This window comes from Paramormyrops kingsleyae, chromosome 14 (genome assembly GCF_048594095.1).
Source record: "Paramormyrops kingsleyae isolate MSU_618 chromosome 14, PKINGS_0.4, whole genome shotgun sequence".
NCBI classification, from domain to species: Eukaryota; Metazoa; Chordata; class Actinopteri; order Osteoglossiformes; family Mormyridae; genus Paramormyrops; species Paramormyrops kingsleyae.
In genome coordinates, this window is record NC_132810.1 from 23,876,541 (window position 1) to 23,898,257 (window position 21,717).

Below are 21,717 nucleotides of genomic sequence, written 5' to 3' on the forward strand. Positions count from 1 at the left end.
TGTTATTTGCATCTAGGTATTCTACCATTTTCACTTGAATTATAGCTTCCATTATTTTTCCAGTAATGCTAATTAAACTGATTGGCCTATAGTTTGCTGGATTACTTCTATCCCCTTTTTTGAATATGGGTGTTATATTAGCATGCTTCCAATCTGATGGTACCACACCCGCAGATAACGATTTCTGGAATATTAAAGTTAAAGGTTGGCTAATAATATCCCTCATCTCTTTTAAGACTATAGGTAAGATGCCATCAGGCCCCTGCGATTTATTTATTTTGAGTTTAGCTAGGCTTAGTATCACATCAACCTCAGTTATACATATATTGGTCATAGACGATGCTGTATTCGTATTAATTGGTGGTAAGTTACTTTGTGTTCTCTATTGTGAACACCCTTGAAAAATAATCATTAAACTCATTTACCATATCAATTTCATTATCAATTATAAGTCCCTTACTATCCTGCAAATTAGTGATTTCAGCTTTTAGTGCTCTCTTGGAGTTAAAATATTGGAAGAAACCTTTACTGTCATGCTTAGCCTCCAATGCAATTTTTCTTTCTACATCCCTCTTGGATAGCCTAATGTCATTTTTTAACTCTGCCTGTAGACTTAGATACTCCTGCTTAATTTTGAAATCATTAGTTATTTTCCATTTGTGGAACAGAGCCCTTTTCCTCCTGACTTTATTCTTAATTTCCTTAGTAAACCACCTTGGTTGTCGTTTCCTAGATTTAGTTTTGCTGGAAACAGGTATGAAGTCCTCTTGCACTTGCAACAATGTGCTTTTGAAAAATTCCCATGCCTCTTCTACTGTTTTGCTATTTAACTCTGTCCAGTTTACAGTTTCTAATTTCCGTCTCATACCATTAAAGTTAGCCTTCCTAACATTGTATACTTTTAATTTCGACTTTGCTCTTCGGACACTAAAATTAACCTCGAATTTAACCATGTTATGATCACTACCGTAAAATGGGTCTAAAACCTCTAATTTTCCAATCCTATCCTGGTTATTACAGAAAACCAGATCAAGAAGGGCTTCTCCCCTGGTAGGAGTATTAACAAACTGAGTAAAAAAAACAATCCTGTACTAATTCCACCATCTCAAGTTCATTTACAGAAGAGCCAGAGACTGTGTCCCACTGTATCCCAGGTAAATTAAAATCACCCATAACCACCACATCATTTTTATTACTCATAATCCTGATATCATCATATAATATTCTGCTTTCCTCTACAGCTACATTAGGTGCTCTATAACAAACCCCGACAATTAGGCCATTTGAATCTTTAGCATCAAGTTTTATCCATACAGCTTCTGAATTTTTATTTTTATCAGTGAGATCCCTTGCCTGCAAGTTTTCTTTTACGTATACTGCAACACCACCTCCCTTCTTGCCTATCCGGTCTCTACGGAACAACGTATAACCATCCATATTATATTCATCACCATCATTGTCACTCATCCATGTTTCAGTTATTCCTATAATGTCATAATTGTCTGAAGAAATTAAAGCCTCTAAGTCAGTAATTTTGTTTCTAATACTCCTAGCATTCAAATACAGACCACTAATGGTAGGCCTTTTACAGTGTCTACTTTTAATATTTATTTGGGCATTCCGTCTCTCCCCACATAAATTCTTAACTGACCTCCCTGCCCCCCCAGTCCCTAGTTTAAACATTCCTCAACTATTCTGCACATACGCCTCCCCAATACACTGGTTCCCCTATGGTTCAGGTGCAACCCGTCCGGCTTGAACAGGTCCCACCTGTTCCAGAAGGTCTTCCAGTGCCCCATAAACCTGAACCCCTCTTTCCTACACCACCATTTTAGCCACGCATTTAATCCCCTTAAATGTCTCTTCAAAGTTTCCATTTCAGCAACGTGTTCTCCTACAGTTCCGTTTGACATGTTATGCAGAAGTTATGTGCTGATATATGGTTCATTGAATGTATTTCTTTATTTAAATTAGTTTTGGGGTGCACATGCAGTCAGGTATAGAATGAGTGAGATTTATCAACGGTTCATTTGTATGGCTGTTCTTACACAAGCTCGATAAATACCAATTTGCCTGTGTGCATAACTTCGATTCGTATGCACCTATTTAATAATGGTTCTACAGACACTTTGATAAGACAGATGTTTTGATTTTGGGAGCCCAAAGATGGGTGAAGAGATTTTTTGGGAAATAATGCTCCATGATGTCACACCTGTCTGGCATCATAGGTGTCCATCAATACAGCTACAAACAGGTACCAGAAATATAATTTAAAAAATACGGCAACATGGCTGTATGTTCCAGTTTGAGGTACTGAGTTTCAGACTATTCATGTGAAAACCGAAAATGTCTTTTTACCCAAATGCTCTGGGCGGGGTTTTACATAGTGTCACGTCACAGGGCGGAAGCAAGCAAGGGACTCCAGGAATAGGGGAACACCGGGTTTAATTCCACATGAGGCAGGTGAAAACACAGAATGACAATACAATGACTGGACTGGGGAAACAAACGGAAATGCGGACTAAATACAATGGACTAATTGACAACGATCAGGAACAGCTGGTAAACACGGGGAATTAACGAGGGGGTGTGGCACACATTAGGAGCGGACGACTGGGGCATGACAGAACCCCCCCACAAAGACGCGCACACCAGGAGCGCCCCAGGGGAGGCGACGGACGCGACGAGACCGGGGACACGGGACCTGGAGAGACAAAAGCAAAACATCAACGAGGGACCAGGAACAGCACAGACACACAGAACAGACACAAGGGCAAAAGCCAAGACAAAACCTGACACAAAACGGGAAAGGCAGAGAGACACACAAGAAAGGAGAAACAAAAGGAGTGAACGGGGGAGGAACAGAGGGACGAGGAGCAGACACAGGCGGGATGAAGGGAGGAGGAGCAGACAGGGGAGACCAGACAGGAACGGACGGGGGACAAAAGGGAGCCCGAGGGAGCCCAGACGGGCGGTGGCCGGAGGGGCCGCAGGCAAGAGGGAGAAAGGAGCAGGAGGGAACCACACAGGGGTCGAGGGAACTGGACGAGGGAGAGACAGAGGGGACACGGAGGGAGCAGGAGGGAACACCGGCGAAGGCAGGCAGGAGGGGGAAGCCGCGGCAGGCGACGGCACAGCCGGAGCCGGCGAAGGCGCCGTCCGACGCCCCGCCGAAGCAGGGAGGCCCGGAGGCGACCGACATGAAGCCGGAGGCGACGCCGAGGACCAGCACCGAGGCACCAGGGGGGGACCCGAAGGCGACCGCCAACCCCGAGCCGGAGGCGCAGCAGGCGGCCCCGGAGCCCCAGCCATGGCGGGCGAGGGCGAGCCAGGGGGCAGGGCGGGCGGGAACCAGGCCCGACGCCTGTGGCCCCGTCCCTTGCAGGATACTGACAGGCAAGGTCCTGAAGGGCGTTGGTCCCGGCAGGGCAAGGGAGCCGGAGTCCGGAAGAAGGTCCCCGAGGGGTCCCACTCAAGCTCCTCCTCCAAGGAGAAAGGAGCGGGGTTCTGATTGTCCGGGACCTCCTCGGGGACTGGGGCCAGTGCTGGGGAAACTGGAGCAGGGACCGGGACAGGGAGATACTGGGCCAGAGCATCAGGCGGAGGCTCAAGCCGAGCAGGGGGCAAAGCCGCAGCCGGAGCCGCGGTCGTGGCGGCAGGCTGGACGGGCGAGTCGGGCTGGACGGGCAGGGCCACGGGCAGAGCGGCGGCGTCAGGCAGGGCCGTGGACAGCGCGGTGGCGCCAGCAGGGGCGCGGTGGCGCCGGAAAAGGGGCGCGTTGCCGATGAAGGCAGCGAAGTGGCTGGTGAAATGTCGGGGTAAGCTGCAGCCGGCGTGAACACCGCTGGTTTAAGCACCGGGAGGCAGTCCTCCCGACACACAGTAGGGCAGGCAACGGAGAGCGAGACAGTCCCCAGGTAGACTTCTGGCGTGTCTTCCTGTCTCCGTTTTCTCCGTTTCTTTCTGCATTCTGCTTTTGCCATTGTCGCGGGCACTTCTGGCAGCTCCGACAGCTGACCGTAAGCCAATCCAAGGGACGCGGCTTCATGTTTTACTTTGGCTTCCGCCACCCCGCGTCTTAGCCGCCTCAGATTTTCGCACACCTCCCCTGTTAAGTGCGCATCTCCAGGCAGGGACAGCTCTTCTAGACTATCCCTGCAGCGATAGGCTAGAGCCCGAAGCAGGGGATCATCCCGGACTTCGGCCTGATTGAGCCAATGCATTACCTCGTCGACGCAGCAGAGGTATTCTTCCTCCGACATCCGAGGCATCATCTTCTTCTTTGGGAGTCCGGTCATTCTGTCACGTCACAGGGCGGAAGCAAGCAAGGGACTCCAGGAATAGGGGAACACCGGGTTTAATTCCACATGAGGCAGGTGAAAACACAGAATGACAATACAATGACCGGACTGGGGAAACAAACGGAAATGTGGACTAATTGACAACAATCAGGAACAGCTGGTAAACACGGGGAATCCACATGGGGTTAACGAGGGGGTGTGGCACACATTAGGAGCGGACGACCGGGGCATGCCACATAGACTCTAAAAGATATATCTTATGAAATATATTTGTTTTCCTATGTATATTTCCCAAACAATCTCTTAAGAGATTGCTCAAGAGAGAGCTTCTTAAGTGCGACCTTAAAAGGCGCCAGAACACCTGATTGACATCGGTGGCTTGAGAATTGATTATTCCCTCCATGTAGCAACTGCACCCTTAACGATGTTAATCTTATTTTAAATGAGCATTATGAGCCAACAACAGCAATAAGAGACAGCTAAGAGAGGCTCAGACTAACCTTATGAAAGAATATCTTACGGAAGATATATTTAACTAAGAACATTTTGGCAAACCTGTTGGAGTGTTAAGAGACAACTTAAGGTAGAATTTACAAATAACGTATCGTTAAAATGGTTTCGGGAAACCCAGCCCTCAGTCTTAGTGATAACATGTAATTCAAACAACACCTATTCATTCATTGCACACTCCAATAATAGATCACATGGAAATGTGAAAATGAATAAATGTGCTTTTACTTGATTTTTACTATTGTGATATGTAGGTCTGAAAGTATAACTATTTATTGCACATTCCAGTGATATAACAATTTGCAATTTCCCCCACCAGTTAGGTGCTTAACTGTATTTATTTTCTCAAATTATTTATATTCTTTATGTGTGTAAATATTTATATTCTATTTCTCATTTAACACTTTCTTTGACATAACAGAACTGTAACAAATACACTAGTGGTATATCATACGTCAAGCTAACTGCAGTGAAAACAGGGAGCTGGTGATGGAAATCTTGTACATTTTAGTGGAAAATGTGAATAAAGCTTGCAGCTTGATGCCACTAACATGTTTCAAAAAAGTTGAGACAGGGACATGTTTACTATTGTGTTGCATCACCTCTTCTTTTAACAACACTCTGTAAATGTTTGAGAACTGAGGAGACCAGTTGCTGGAGCTTTGAAAGTGAAATGTCCCATTATTGCCTGATATAGGATTTCAACAGATCAAAAGTTCAGGGTCTCCATTGAGGTACTTTTTTGTTTCATGCTACACCAAATGTTTTCAATGGGTGTATCGTTGACTCCACAGGGGCGAGTTGTAAACAGTTCACAGATAGCGATCGCATGCCGATTTGTGGATTTTGTCTGCAATTTCCAAAAACTTTGAGCATCCGGAATTATTTTTGTACCCCAGTTACATTTAATGGATCAACTCAGAATCATGAAACACGGGACGTGATGTTCAACTGTCCGTTGTGCCAATGGACTAAATAGACTTCAGTGAAAGGAACCAGAGTACCAAGTCTGGCCTAAGGGTGGTGGTGGAACTACTAGTTGCTGGCCAATATCAACTAGCATCCTCCAATCCCGGGCCATGGCTAGCTGTCCAGTCTCTGGTTTGGTAAGAGTATGGTTGGGCTTTTTTTGTCCCTCTCGGTTAAATGTTAGTGCCGTGATGTAATTGGTTGGAGTTTTAAACTACTAAATTTTTTGCTTGATTCTCCATTTTTCTGATAAAATTTGATTGCTAACCAATATACTTTTGTCTAACATCACCGATGCCGCCAGTGCAACTTGCTAGGGCTTCTTAGCAGGATAACGTTATAATTTTTTTAAATCTGTGGAAAACAAAAGATCAATCTGTTGGCCAGATTTAATAAGAATTATGAACATGGAGCGGTTTATATAAGTAAAATATAAATAACAGGTTGTGTCCAGTTTTGATCATGATTGATCCACACCGATGACTGACTAACAACTAACTAAACAACTTATTTAGCCTACATTGTTTTGGCAAGGTGGTGTAGGTTCATATGAAATTATGTAAGAAGTTTAAACTACGATCCAGAATCGTACAGACTTAAGCGTGTTCAGCTCCAGGTTAGTCTGGCTGCACCGAAGTTCCAGCCACTAGACCTCCCGCCAATATACAGACTCATTGCCATCTTGGATTAGTCCGATGACTGTGGTGTCGTCCTCCAAACTTCAGGAGTTTCACAGCTGGGTCCATGGAGGTGCAGTCATTGGTGTAGAGGGAGAAAACCGGGGGGGGGGGGGCGGGGATAGAACACAACTCTGAGGAGCACCAGTGCTGATGGTCTTTACATCAGAGGTGATCTCCCCCAGCCACACTTGCTGTTCCTTGTCAGTCAGGAAGCTGGTGATCCACTGGCAGATGGCAGGAGATACACGTTCAACTGGAGAGTTTGGAGGAGAGGATTTCTGGGACAATGGTGTTAAACTAAAGGATTTCATAACCACTAATGTCAGGGTGACAGTTCTGTAGTCATTCAGTCCAGTGATGGAGGGTTTCTTGGGGACCGGGATTATGGTGAAGCATTTGAAGCAGGTGGGAACTTTACACAGCTCCAGGGATCTGTTGAAGATCTGAGTGAAGACTGCAGCCAGCTGGTCAGCACAGGGTTTGAGGCAGGAGGGGGAAATGCTATCTGGGCCTGGTGCCTTCCTGATTTTCTGGTCTCTGGAAGAGCTGGCTCACATCCTCTTCACACATTTTTAATGGGACCTGAATTCCTGGTACCTGAGGGGGATGGTAGGGGGGTGTGAGGTGTGATGGTTGCCATTGTTGTTGGGCTGCAGTGGGTGAGGCATGTGAATATGTCCTTGTCAAACCTGCAATAGTAGTTGTTGAGGTTGTCAGCCAGGTCTTTGTTTGCCCCAGCAGGGGAGGATAGTCTTCCATAATTAGTGATGTCTTGCAGGCCTCTCCACACTAATGCAGGATCGTTGGCTGAAAACTTATTTTTCAGCTTTTCAGAGTAGCTTTTAACCACTCCGATCTTCTTTGTCAGTGTGTTTCTGGCCTGCCTGTACAGAGCCCTGTCCCCACTTCTGTGGGCAAATTTTTTGCATTTCCCATGTTTATTTTGATTACTAACCCAGGTGGTGAGAATAGGGAACTTCTTCGTAATCAAAAGGACTACTGCTCAATTAATGTCCACGTTGTGTGTGAAAATAAAAAATAAATCAGAATAACTCAAAGCAAAAGTGTGGTAAAAGTAGCAGCTTTCATTTTTTAAAAGTTCATTAGACATGTGCATTAACTTTATCCATCCATCCATCCATCCATTAACTTCCGCTTGTCCGGGGTTTGGGTAGTGGGGGTAGCAACTTTAGGAGAGATACCCAGACCTCCCTCTCCCTAGCTACCTCTACCAGCTCTTAGGAGGGGATGCCGAGGCGTTCCAAGGCCAACCGAGAGATTCAATCCCTCCTGGGTCTGCCCCGGGGCCTCCTCCCTGTAGGACATGCACGGAAAACCTCTCCAGGTAGCCGCCCAGGAGGCATCCGCACCAGATGTGCAAACCACATCAACTGGCTCCTTTTGACGTGGAGAAGCAATAGTTTTACTCTGAGACTCCCGGATATCTGAACTTCTCACCCAATCTCTAAGGGAGAGCTCAGACACCCTGTGGAGAAACCTCATTTCTGTCGCCTGTATCCGCGATCTCATTCGTTCGGTCATTACCCATAGCTTTAGGTGAGGGTAGGGACGAAGATGGACCAACAGATTGAGAGCTTTGCTTTCCGGCTCATTTCTTTCTTAGCCACAACGAACTGGTTAAGCGCCTGCAAACTGCAGACACAGCTTCGATCCATCTGTCCAGCTCTCGTTCTCGCCTACCCTCACTCGTGAATGAGACCCCGAGATACTTGAACTCCTCCACTTGAGGCAGTACCTCCTCCCTGACCTGAAGAGGTCAATCCACTCGTTTCCAGCTGAGAACCATGGTCTCGGACTTGGAGGTGCTAATGCTCATGCCTGCCACTTTGCACTCGGCTGCGAACCGCCCCACAGCACGCTGGAGGTCCCCAGCAGATGAAGCCAACAGGATGATATCATCCGCAAAAAGCAGGGATGCAATCCTGAGGCCACCAAACTGGACACCTTCAACACCCAACCCGCACCAGTAACATGTCCAACTTATTATCAGCAATGTGGACCAAGCTTCTGCTCCGTTCATACAGGGACCAAATCGCCCACAGTAGTGGGCCCTGAACCCCATACTCCCGAAGCACCCCCCACAGAGCACCTCGGGGAACTTGGTCATAAGCCTTTTCCAAGTCCACAAAACACATGTAGACTGGATAGGCAAACTCCCAGGCCCCCTCCAGTACCCTTGCAAGGGTATGAAGCTGGTCCAGTGTTCCACGGCCAGGAGGAAAACGGCATTCTTCCTCCTGAACCCGAGATTCTACAATCGATCTCACCTTCCTCTCCAATACTCCGGAATAGACTTTCCCAGGAAGGATGAGATGTGTGATCCCTCTATAGTTGGAACACACCCTGCAGTCCCCTTTCTTAAATAAGGGGACCACCACCCTGGTCTACCAAGCCAGCAGCACTGTCCCTAACCTCCATGCGCTGTTGAGAAGGCGTATCAGCCATGACAGCCCCACAACATCCAGAGCCTTTAGGTATCCGGGTGAATGTCGTCCACCCCCAGGGCCTGGCCACCACATAGCTCTTTAAGCACTCTGGCCACCTCAGCCCCAGTGATGGGACACTCCAGCCCCCTCAGGCTCTGTGCCCTCAGATGTCTCAAGGGCAGTGCATGTAGATGTATCTGAGGCAGGGTTGAGGAGGTCCTCAAAGTATTCCTTCTACCTCTGGGTGATGTGCCCAGGTGAGGTCAACAGCACTCCCTACCCACTATAAATAGTAGGAACCAGGAGCTGCTTCCCCCTCCCAATATTCTGGATGGTTTGCCAGAACCTTTTTGAGGCCAGCCAAAAGTCACTTTCTATGGCCTCACTAAACTCCTCTCCACCAAGAGTGCATGGCTTGGTTGTGTACTACATGAAAATGGACATGAATGTGTCTGCAGCTATGCTTGTCTACAAATCAATTGTGCAGGCATAACATGGTTTCTCTTTGAGATGCTCTGAGATGAGGTCTCTAGTTTCAATGTAGATTTTGGAGATCTCTGTGTACATTAAATAATTTCTGCTTTGTGTAGATAGGAACTTGATCCATGCATATAAATTCTGCTACTTCTCTATCCAATTTCCCTGCTTCATTTGAGTTTTTGTCATATTTCCTGGGTTGCTTTTGCTGTGTGTTTTGGGTCATTGTCCATCTGTATAGAACTCGGTACACAAAAACCAGTAGACATAGGAGCAGCTTCTTCCCTCAGGCCATCACCCTCATAAACAGCTAAGCTCTCACCTGCCTCATGTCAATTTCCCCCCCTGTCTACACTCTACATCGTACCTTAATAATGCACAATGTTACCCATGTGGGCTTGTATATAATATTATATGTTTCACACTTGTAATTTTTTGTACAGTGTAATTTATTGTTTGTTTGTATAGTGTCATTTATTGTTGTATAGTGTCACTTATTGTTGTATAGCTCTATGTACGAGAGAGTCTCAAGCTGCCGGAACAAATTCCTTGTGTGCCCCAGCACACTTGGCGAATAAAGGCTGATTCTGATTCTGATTATGAAACGCCACCCAATAAATTTGGCTGCATTTGGCTGCTTCCATCCTGTGTCACATCATCATGAAACACAAAAGACCCAGTGCCACTAGCAGCCATGCATGCCCAAGCCATCATGCTGCCTCCAACGTGTTTTACAGATGATGCGGTGTTCTTTGGATCATAAGCTGTTCCAGCCCTTCTCCATACTTTTTTCTTTCCATCATTCTGATACAGGTTGATCTTGGTTTCATCTGTCCAAAGAATGCTGTTCCACAACTGTGCTGGCTTTTTTTTAGATGTTATAAACAGGTGTTTAGATGTTTTAGAGTCCAAACTAGCCTTTCTGTCCTTAAGGATTATGAGTGGCTTGTATCTGGCAGTGAACCCTCTGTATTTGCTTTCATATACAGTAGTCTTCTCTTTATGATAGACTTGGATATTCATATGCCTACCTCCTAGAGAGTGTTGTTCACTTGGTTGACTGTTACGAAGGGGTTTCTCTTCACCATGGAAATGATTCTGCGATCATCCACCACTGTTGTCGTCCGTGGATGTCCAGGCCTTTTTCCGTTGCTGAGTTTACCAAAACTTTTGTTCTTTCTCAGGATGTACCAAACAACTAATGTTGTGGCAATTTCTCCAATTTTTTTTTTTTTCTGTTTTCGTAGCCTAAGGATAGCCTGTTTCACCTGCATACTGAGTTCCTTTGACTGCATGATGTACACTCACCTAAAGGATTATTAGGAACACCATACTAATACGGTGTTTGACCCCCTTTCACCTTCAGAACTGCCTTAATTCTACGTGGCATTGATTCAACAAGGTGCTGAAAGCATTCTTTAGAAATGTTGGCCCATATTGATAGGATAGCATCTTGCAGTTGATGGAGATTTGTGGGATGCACATCCAGGGCACGAAGCTCCCGTTCCACCACATCCCAAAGATGCTCTATTGGGTTGAGATCTGGTGACTGTGGGGGCCTTACTACAGTGAACTCATTGTCATGTTCAAGAAACCAATTTGAAATGATTCGAGCTTTATGACATGGTGCATTATCCTGCTGGAAGTAGCCATCAGAGGATGGGTACATGGTGGTCATAAAGGGATGGACATGGTCAGAAACAATGCTCAGGTAGGCCGTGGCATTTAAACGATGCCCAATTGGCACTAAGAGGCCTAAAGTGTGCCAAGAAAACATCCCCCACACCATTACACCACCACCACCAGCCTGCACAGTGGTAACAAGGCATGATGGATCCATGTTCTCATACTGTTTACGCCAAATTCTGACTCTACCATTTGAATGTCTCAACAGAAATCGAGACTCATCAGACCAGGCAACATTTTTCCAGTCTTCAACTGTCCAATTTTGGTGAGCTCGTGCAAATTGTAGCCTCTTTTTCCTATTTGTAGTGGAGATGAGTGGTACCCGGTGGGGTCTTCTGCTGTTGTAGCCTATCCGCCTCAAGGTTGTGCGTATTGTGGCTTCACAAATGCTTTGCTGCATACCTCGTTTGTAACGAGTGGTTATTTCAGTCAAAATTGCTCTTCTGTCAGCCTGAATCAGTCGGCCCATTCTCCTCTGACCTCTAGCATCAACAAGGCATTTTCGCCCACAGGACTGCCGCATACTGGATGTTTTTCCCTTTGCACACCATTCTTTGTAGAGGTCGACCGATATGGGTTTTTCAACAGCTGATGCCGATGACGATATTTAGGAGTCAGGGTCAGCCGATGGCCGATATATGCTGCCGATATTTTTTGGCCGAAAATTGGACGTTTTCCCCTCTATTTGCATGATAAAATATCACATTAATAATAACAAACGATACACAAAATTTCTCAACTTAGCATTTATTGAATACTGACTTGTGTAAATTTAAATATAAACTTAAATAACAAAAACACAATACAACTTATAAACAACTTAAACTTATAAACAATAAAGATACCAGCATCAGAATCTCTTTAGCAGCAAACTCATTCTTCAGCTCCCAAGCTCACCAGTCTGCTGCAGATATTGCACCTGGCTTTTCCTGGTGTTGGTTTGTGAAAAGCTGCCGTACAGGATTAGATTTTTGTTCAGCCATCAGACAGCAATTACTAAAACAGAAGAATAAATGCAAGGTTAGAATTTTTATTATAGTACCTTCATCTTCAATTCATTCTACAATTCCAGTATTCCATGCACATTAAAACAATTACACTCTAATACATTTTGAAGAAAAAAAAAACACTAAGTGCATCATTAGGGTGGTCCAAAATTAACAACTTCACACAGCTTTCCCTCCACAACCCTAATTTTATTCTTCCCCATATTACAAATGTGTCTGCCAAATTTTATTATGATTGGTCATTATTTAGAGGTCGCTCAAGCTGGTAGTAATGCAACACTGCAACAGCTATATTGTATTGTGTAATTGTATGCAATAAAACAAGGAAAACATGCAGTAAACAGAATTAGAATTTCCATGAGTGAAAAAGAACAGAAGAAACATGTCAAATTAGCTGATACTATCTTGGATTCAGGTTGTCTGGACTCTTACTGTTATATATTGTCCCATAACGTTCTTTATCATCAGTGTCGCACTGTTGCTGTCCCGACTCCGTTTTCAGAAGGGTAGACTTGGCGCAGGTTGGATATTTCTTTCTGTGTCTTTCAACCAAACGTAGGAGATACTGCTTCTGCTCCTCGTTCTTGGTCAGGGATGAATTGTATTGCTGCATCAATGCAATGGCGCTCTCTGCACAATCATTCACGACCTTCATTTTTGACGCTGCTGTTTGAAGTTCCTGGTACGAAGGGTCGTCATTCCATTCTCTTGGGTCTTTAGCCAAGAAATTTTGCGCCTTCATCTTCCCATTTAATGACAGTACATCAAAGATTGCAGCAGTCCTTTGTGTTACACAACTCGCTAAACCATTGGCTGACAATGGCTCGGGTGGACTGTCAAGACGTTTCGCGGACTCATCGGACACCGGAATTTGGAGGTTTGCCACCATCTGTGTTCTCACATCTGCCCCAATTCTGTCATCGAAGAAAGACAGCCCAACGAGAATCTCTGAGAAGTACCAAAGGTGTCGACTAAATGTATCTCTGGCAGAATTCGCAATTGTTTTGTTTGGATAAGTCATAAGCGACTCCAGAAGCTGCATGTCATTCAGTGGTGCCTGTCTAGCAAGGGGAGCTTCATGCCAAAACCGGACATAGACAAGGCTCACGAAAAGGGCTAGCTCCTTCACACTGTTTTTCTCTTTTCTAGTCAAAGTGAACTGATGCTGGAACAAGAACAACTTGAGACTGTAGATTGCTTTTGCCATCCATCGTGCTTGATGTAATGCTCCGGGTGCTCTGAAGGAAACTTCCACAGGATAGGCACCACCCAGAAAAATCACGCAAAGATTGATGAGTTCCTCGTAATCTTCTCTTGGTTGTGACTCTTCCAGGCAACCTTACAAAAATGCACCATCTCAGCTTGAAGGACAGCAGTACCTGAATCAAACATGTCATCAGAAGCAGTCTCATATTTAGACTGGTCAATGTGTGGCCAGTTAGTCTGAAACCTTTTAAATAGGGTAACATCTGGCCCTCCTGTTGGCCCAAACAGTGCCCGAAAGATACTGGCAAGCACCAGCTCCATGACATGATGCCTGCATGCCACCCAAGCCATCTCACGGTCAAGCGAATGCTCGATGAAAGTACAGGCACCGTTCTTCAAGCCAGTATTACTGGCAGTGGTATCGAATACCAGCCCATGTATCTGCTGACGAATGCCCCATTCATCGAGGGTGGTTAAACACGCTTCAGCCTGTTCCTTACCAGTGCCACGGCCTATTTTTGGCACGCCCAATAGCATCTCTTCCCCACCACCTGTAACCAGCACTGCAATTCTATCCACTTTGTGTTTGCTCCCACTAATGTCAGGAACAATCTTTCCATCCCAGTGAAGGAGAAGAGGAGTACTGCGAATGAATACCTGCTCCACTGTTGCCTGCTTTTCACGGTTTCTACATCGGGAACGTCTGATAGAACTTCTGGATAGCGTCACGCTGCTAATGTCATGGCTAAGTGCCTTTGCAACAGCTCCAACGACATATGTGGCTCCTCTATCTGGTATGTTTACCCGATCCAGTGCTCCAGCCACGTCAGGGTCATCCAGAATGTTGACCTTACGACGCTTTGGCCCAGTTTTGCGATGTGGCATGGACATCTCAAATTCTTCATCTGAAGAAGTGGATGATGATAATGAACTGTTGCTGTGGATGTCACTTTTCTCTTCTACTTTGCTTGATAATGCTACTTTCTCTGCATAATCCTGCTGACGCTGTTGTCTGGCTAATTTTCTTTTTTTTTTTCTAAACAGCGTGACATCAACCCCTGACATACTGCACGACAAAACATCATTGCGCTGCTTGATGAGAAACTGCCTGTCTTCTTCATTTTTCATTGTAATCAGTGCATCACTTGTGGCAATATCAAAAAGACGCTGTAGACGACTAAGGAATTCCTCCTGGTTCTTTTTGTCCTGTTCATTGCTTCTCTTCCGGTTCTTTTTAAGCTTCACATAGTCATCATGGAGCTTCGTGAGGATACGAACTCCGGAATCAATCCTCTGGCTTCTTTAAATGTTAGATTCTGTTCAGTGTTGTGACACCGCACATAGTGCTACCATAGCCGATGGCCATAAGGGAGGTACCCCCTAGGCTCGACATGGTATCCATCCAGAAAGCCTGAGGGCGCTCTATCCTCCATATTAGCTCTGCACTAGAATGTAACTTCCCCTTTAAGAGTTTACCTGATATAACCAGGTGACTAATTAGGGGAAGGGGGTGGTGGTTTGGAAAGTAATAGGGAAGAGTGGTCAGGAGAGGAGGCTAAAAGAAAGGTGCAAGAGAGAACTAGTTTTCCGCGTCTCTTGTTTAAAGTCCTTTCATTTGTAGTGAATGTATTGTCTTTGTCCGCAAAGAAGATCGTCCGCGTTTGTCTTCCCTGTTTGTGGATTAACCCCATTGAACTGGTTGAACACCCACGTCACCTTAAGTACCAGGATTACACCATCAACCGACTTTTCCGTCATCCCCTACTCCATCGCCTTCATGGTAAGACTGTTCCGTTTGCCAGCTCCCCATCATCGGAATCGCCATTAAAAGACTGATCAGTTCTGTTGGACTTAATATATGTACATTCATTGCTCGGACTGTGTGTTTGTTTGTGTCACCTTTTATGTAGTTAGGGAACATGCATGTATATTAAACACTTGTTGGGGTACGGAAAGTTTTGTCCCGTGTATTGTGGAGGCGAAGGTGTCTGCTCGATTTTAAATGTTACTGAAATCGTGCAGTGAACGCCGCGACCGCTACAGTGTGAAGGAACATCAAAAGTCGAAGAGCGTCTCCGTTGGTTGGTAGATGCGACCCGGACAGCTGATCTGTACCCTTTCCTAGCAGCCAAACTTCAGCACTGCTTCTAGTTTGTGCCATTACTGTCCTAAAGTGTCTTAAAATAACTCACAGCCACTGATGAAAACTTCAGATTTAGCAAAGATCAGTAAATAATCACTATTCACTATACTGTGACGAAGTTTTAACTCAATAGTACAATTTGCATGTTTTTGCGCAATACCAAATTCAGCGCCCGGGGAGCAGTGCTTGGGGACGGTACCTTGCTCAGGGTACCTCAGTGGTGACTTGCTGGTGGGGGTTGTTCCATGATATAGAATACTTGAATTAATACAATGTCTATGTTCTTAACACATTATAATTAAAATATTCAAACTTGGAACAGAGTACAATAAAAATCTATGAGTTTGTTGTTGTACCAACTCCAGTATTTTTTAATTGCTAAGGAAGTTTTTCAGTGTTTTTCATAAAGTATTTTTAGTATCCATGCTGGATCACAGAATAATTATAGAGAAATGTCATATTTTATACATCATATTTCATATCTAATTATACATCATGTTTCATATTTATAACCTAGTACTTTTCCAGTAGTGACATTTTTCCTCAAGATTCTTCATTTCTAGTTTTTCAGTGGACTAAAAAGTTCTTTTACTTTTCCTCTAATAGCATTCCTGAATAATAGGGTATAATCAATTTGCTTGAAGATACTGAAAAATAGTTCAAAAAAGAACTGTCAAGTGTTAAAATACTAAAACTAAAAAATCCATCTTGATGTGGGATCTTCGTATTTCCTCAAAATCTGTCATTGATTCTTCTGATATTTTCCTATATTTTCATTTTTGTAATGATATTAATCAATACATCAGTGCAGCAAATTTTTTTCATTACTTAGTTTTTTTTCTTACACTAATATTATCTTGTCTAGAACTTAAAAACATTTGCCAAGAAATTGACAAAATCATGACACCACTGCATCAAATCTCATGCTTAATTTTGCCAAGAATATAAGCTTAGAATATGTAAACAAAACATATAAACTTTAAGTGTGCGTGTGTGTATGTATATCTCTGGCTTTTTAAATATAACTGTGGTGTATTCTAGTAACTATTGGTCCAAAGTGAAAAGTGTGATTTAACCAGAAATGTTTTACACAGGAAAATTCTGATCTGAAAGCAGAAGTTGCACTAACTAACTGCAGAAGAGGCCACTGACATCTCAGACAAATACCCTCATTATTAAGGTACTGTATGCCATGTTCCTGAAAGTGTTGCATTTTGTAAGATGTCACTTGGCAGCTATGCAGAAATTAATAGAGAGTATGTGTGATGCTCTAAGTGTAACATTTCACGTGGTCTCCATGCTGTACAATGATTCTTAGAAAAATGTCACCTCACAGCTAATCCACTAACAAACTTCTTCACCACTGAAATCAAAATATTGTTTATCATATCATATGAATCCACCTCTTTCACTGTCTAACTTGCATACACATATACAGGGACAATTGCAACAAAATGTTTAAATTCCAAGATTATTGAATTTAAAGTAAGTTACTACCTATGACATTTTTGGTGACACGTAACAATATAAGACAAGTAGACAAAGCAAAAATATCAAAACAGCGTAATATGCAGAAAGCATTTCATTGCAAATATGGACAAATAAAAATAATAAATAGCTCACAACAATGTGAATGAAGATTTTTTTTTTATTTACTCATCGAAGAATATGAATTCACATATGTTCATATATGAACAGAGAGTTATTTTATTCTTCCCCGGGGGGGCAATTGGGTAGTTTTCATACCCCACCTTGCTCTCCATGAAAGACATCGACACACATGTATATGAAGATAAGGTCAAGTATTGGGGTCAAGGCATAAGGCAGACAGGATTCAGTGGCCCTGGAAGAGTTGGGCTTAAGAGCCTTGCTTAAGTGGCCAGTGGTGATGTGGCTCGCCAACCACAGGTTTCAAAGTCATGACTTTCCAGACAGAAGCACATATCCATAACCGACTGACCAACATTCTGCTGAATATATAAAATCTTAATATTAATTACAAACGAACACAAGAAAAACTGTTTTTAGCAGCCCATCTAAGCACTTCATGGTGCCATGTTCTCTTTTTTCTTCATACAGCTGTAGCACACCCCTAAAAGTCGCATGGCCAGTAACAATACAGCCAGCATTGCCCAAGCCAGAAAACTGGTGGAGCAGCTCAAGATGGAGGCCAACATCGACAGGATAAAGGTTACTGAGTACAATAAACATCCCAATGTGTCAAAAATTAAAAATATAACTTCAAGCAGAACATTATAAACTTAATGACATTTTGATGCAAAGAGCCAGAGTAAATAATGAGGGTAATTTGAACCAAAATTGTTATTAGCACTCATGTTTTCGGCTTTTTAAATTATCTATGATCTTTTTATGTGACAAATATTAATATTACTGGTATTCTAGACACTGTGTTTTAGATACCAGCTGGGATATTGGGCATATAACTTTTTGTAAATTTTGCTTGACTGGGTGGTTCCATGGATAAGTAATATAATTTACATCATTCTAAACCCAAAATATTTGCTGAAGACTTAATAATTTTCCACCCATTCTAAATTCACTTAGATTATTAAGACTAAAACTCCTGTTGTTCTAAATCAGCATGCAGTTCTGTTTATTATATATTCTCCCATTTTCTGAAGTTTTGAAAAACTTCCATCCATCCATCCATTCCATCCATCCATCCATTCCATCCATCATCTTCCAACTGCTTATCGAGTACTTCAACCAACCAATGATAATAAATAACAGAATCAGTAAAAGTGTAAAACGTCAACTGTCCTACTCATTAAAGATGAAAAGATGAAAAACTTTCACCAATATCAATTGTTATATATATATATATATATATATATATATATATATATATATATATATATATATATATATATATATATATATATATATATATATATATACACTATGGCAAGCCAAACAGGAAATATTTAATCATCTTTGATATATATGGAATGAAACCCGATATATATGGAATGAAACTCGGAATATATGGAATGAAAGTCGATATATATATAATGAAAGCCGATATATATGGAATGAAACCCGATATATATATAAGGAATGAATGTCGATATATATATAATGAAACTCGGAATAAATTGAATGAAAGCCGATATATATACAATGAAACTCGGAATATATTGAATGAATGTTGATATATATACAATGAAACTCGGAATATATGGAATGAAACCCGATATATATGGAATGAAACCTGATATATATGGAATGAAACCTGATATATATACAATGAAACTCGGAATATATGGAATGAAACCCGATATATATGGAATGAAACCTGATATATATGGAATGAAACCTGATATATATACAATGAAACTCGGAATATATGGAATGAAACCCGATATATATGGAATGAAACCCGATATATATACAATGAAACTCGGAATATATGGAATGAAACCCGATATATATGGAATGAAACCCGATATATATACAATGAAACTCGGAATATATGGAATGAAACCCGATATATATGGAATGAAACTCGGAATATATGGAATGAAAGTCGATATATATAATGAAAGCCGATATATATGGAATGAAACCTGATATATATACAGTGAAACTCGGAATATATGGAATGAAACCCGATATATGTGGAATGAAACCTGATATATATACAATGAAACTCGGAATATATGGAATGAAACCCGATATATATGGAATGAAACTCGGAATATATGGAATGAAAGTCGATATATATAATGGAACCCGATATATGTGGAATGAAACCTGATATATATATACAATGAAACTCGGAATATATGGAATGAAAGCTAATGGTATCGCCCTCGGTGAACAGATCGAGTGAACGCTGAAAACTGCCTAAAAAGTTTTTTTTTTTTTTTTTAAATTATCTTTGTCGTTTATATGATGAACAATTTCTGTCTTTACACCGAATGTCTGTAAAATTTATATTTTGAAGAACTGCTGTTCGTATATATAATGAAACTCGGAATATATTGAATGAATGTTGATATATATACAATATATTCCATATATAAAGATAGAAATTGTTCATCATATAAACGACAAAGATAATAAAAAAAAAAAAAAAAAACTTTTTAGGCAGTTTTCAGCGTTCACTCGATCTGTTCACCAAGGGCGATACCATTAGCTTTCATTCCATATATTCCGGGTTTCATTGTATATATATCAGCTTTCATTCCATATATATCAGGTTTCATTGTGTATATATATCGACATTCATTCCATATATTCCGAGTTTCATTGTATATATATCAGGTTTCATTCCATATATTCCGAGTTTCATTGTATATATATCAGGTTTCATTCCATATATATCGGGTTTCATTATATATATATCAGGTTTCATTCCATATATTCCGAGTTTCATTGTATATATATCAGGTTTCATTCCATATATATCGGGTTTCATTCCATATATTCCGAGTTTCATTGTATATATATCAGGTTTCATTCCATATATATCGGGTTTCATTCCATATATTCCGAGTTTCATTGTATATATATCGGGTTTCATTCCATATATATCGGGTTTCATTCCATATATTCCGAGTTTCATTGTATATATATCAACATTCATTCAATATATTCCGAGTTTCATTATATATATATCGACATTCATTCCTTATATATATATCGGGTTTCATTCCATATATATCGGCTTTCATTATATATATATCGACTTTCATTCCATATATTCCGAGTTTCATTCCATATATATCGGGTTTCATTCCAATTGCAAAAATACACATATACAATATATGTGGTCCAGGTATACCTTAACTTGTGGGGACCAAATGTCTCCACAACATGATAAATGACTGATGAAAAATCCGTGACTGCAATCCGTGAAAAAACTAAAAATGCAAAAATTCTGGCATTTTGTTTGCTCACTTAAGGTTATGGTTAAGGCTGGGTAGCGGTTAAGGTTGTCATAGTTAGCATTAGTATTTTTCCCATAGAAATGAATGAGCGGTCCCCATAAGGATATGTTTACCCTACATATGTATGTGTGTGTGTGTGTGTGTGTGTGTGTGTGTGTAAAAGTGAATATGTTTGCTATCATATTAAATGTTTTTGGCTTTGCGTGTATTTCAGGTGTCGAAAGCAGCAGCAGACTTGATGTCTTATTGTGAAGCACATGCTAAAGAGGATCCGCTGCTATCTCCAGTTCCAGCATCTGAAAACCCCTTTAGGGAGAAGAAGTTCTTCTGTGCCATACTGTAATCTGGGCAACTTTCTAATCTAGCTTTCCAGACTTAGATAAGAATCCTCGATTGGTATAACTGAGGCATGGAGAATGCCTTAATCAAATGCTCATGATGGGTGAAATTTGTACCAACAAGTAAATTTCAGCAAATCAGATGCTTACATGGCATTTCATGTTTGAAAGAAACTTGAGGAGCTCCATTTGGGAATGAAGATACTCAAACATGCCTGACAGAAATCAGGCAGGTTCCCAAGGTATGTAGTGTAGCTGCCAAGGCCAGCTGGTAGAGAGCTGTACAAAAAAAAGACAGACAGACAGACACACACACACACACACACACACACACACTTGATGGTGTAATGGTACAGTTCTGCTGATGGTGTTAAAGACAGTATTTTTATCATAATGTTTTAATATTAAAATGTTTGGCAATATAAATTAAATTGTATTCTGTTACTGGTGTTTACTTTCTGAATTATATCTCAATAGATTAACGAAATCATTTTAATGAAAAATTTGAAGCCAAATTCGTATGTATATAACAATGTGGTTGTTTTCTTCAGATACTACTTCTTTTTTTTAAAAAGTATTTAATAGCTAGCAGTTAAACTGTTGTGAATGTGGAAATGTCAGTAATGACTGCATGAGAATCATGTTTTTCATTAAATGTAAAAATTGTTTTTGACAGAAGACAGAATCCATATTCTGTTTTTAATTGTATTAAATTATTAAAATACTTAAAGGGTGCATCTCTTTAAAACAAGTTATCAATCAACAAGCTAATTGTAGCCTATTAAAACACCTATTTACACTTTCTAAAATTTTCTTACATCACTAGCTAGATTTTATGGGAATAATACTCTTTAACTTTAATGGTTTTATCTGTTCAAGTTAAGTGAATTACTTTTGAAAATGATTTTCACAGTAATTTTTGTCATAAGACAGTTTTTTCAATTTATGAATATTATGAACTATAAATATTATGAATATATTTTGTCTAGCCAAAATATGCCCTCGCATCCTGTTTGGCATCTTTGCCATCAGATCTGTGA

At 41.7% G+C, this 21,717-nt stretch overlaps 1 protein-coding gene across 1 annotated transcript in view; it reads left to right on the top strand.

Annotated features, from left to right (window-relative positions):
• The window catches only part of LOC111858270 (guanine nucleotide-binding protein G(I)/G(S)/G(O) subunit gamma-2), a 28,861-nt gene extending 7,449 nt beyond the window's left edge, over positions 1–21,412 (top strand). Inside the window, exons 2-4 of the mRNA XM_023839888.2 lie at positions 16,521–16,606; positions 17,506–17,616; positions 20,554–21,412. Coding sequence (XP_023695656.1) covers positions 17,530–17,616; positions 20,554–20,682 — 216 coding nt within the window. The 5' untranslated portion in view covers positions 16,521–16,606; positions 17,506–17,529 and the 3' untranslated portion in view covers positions 20,683–21,412. The remainder of the gene's footprint in view (positions 1–16,520; positions 16,607–17,505; positions 17,617–20,553) is intronic.
• The last annotated feature ends 305 nt before the right edge of the window (positions 21,413–21,717 follow it).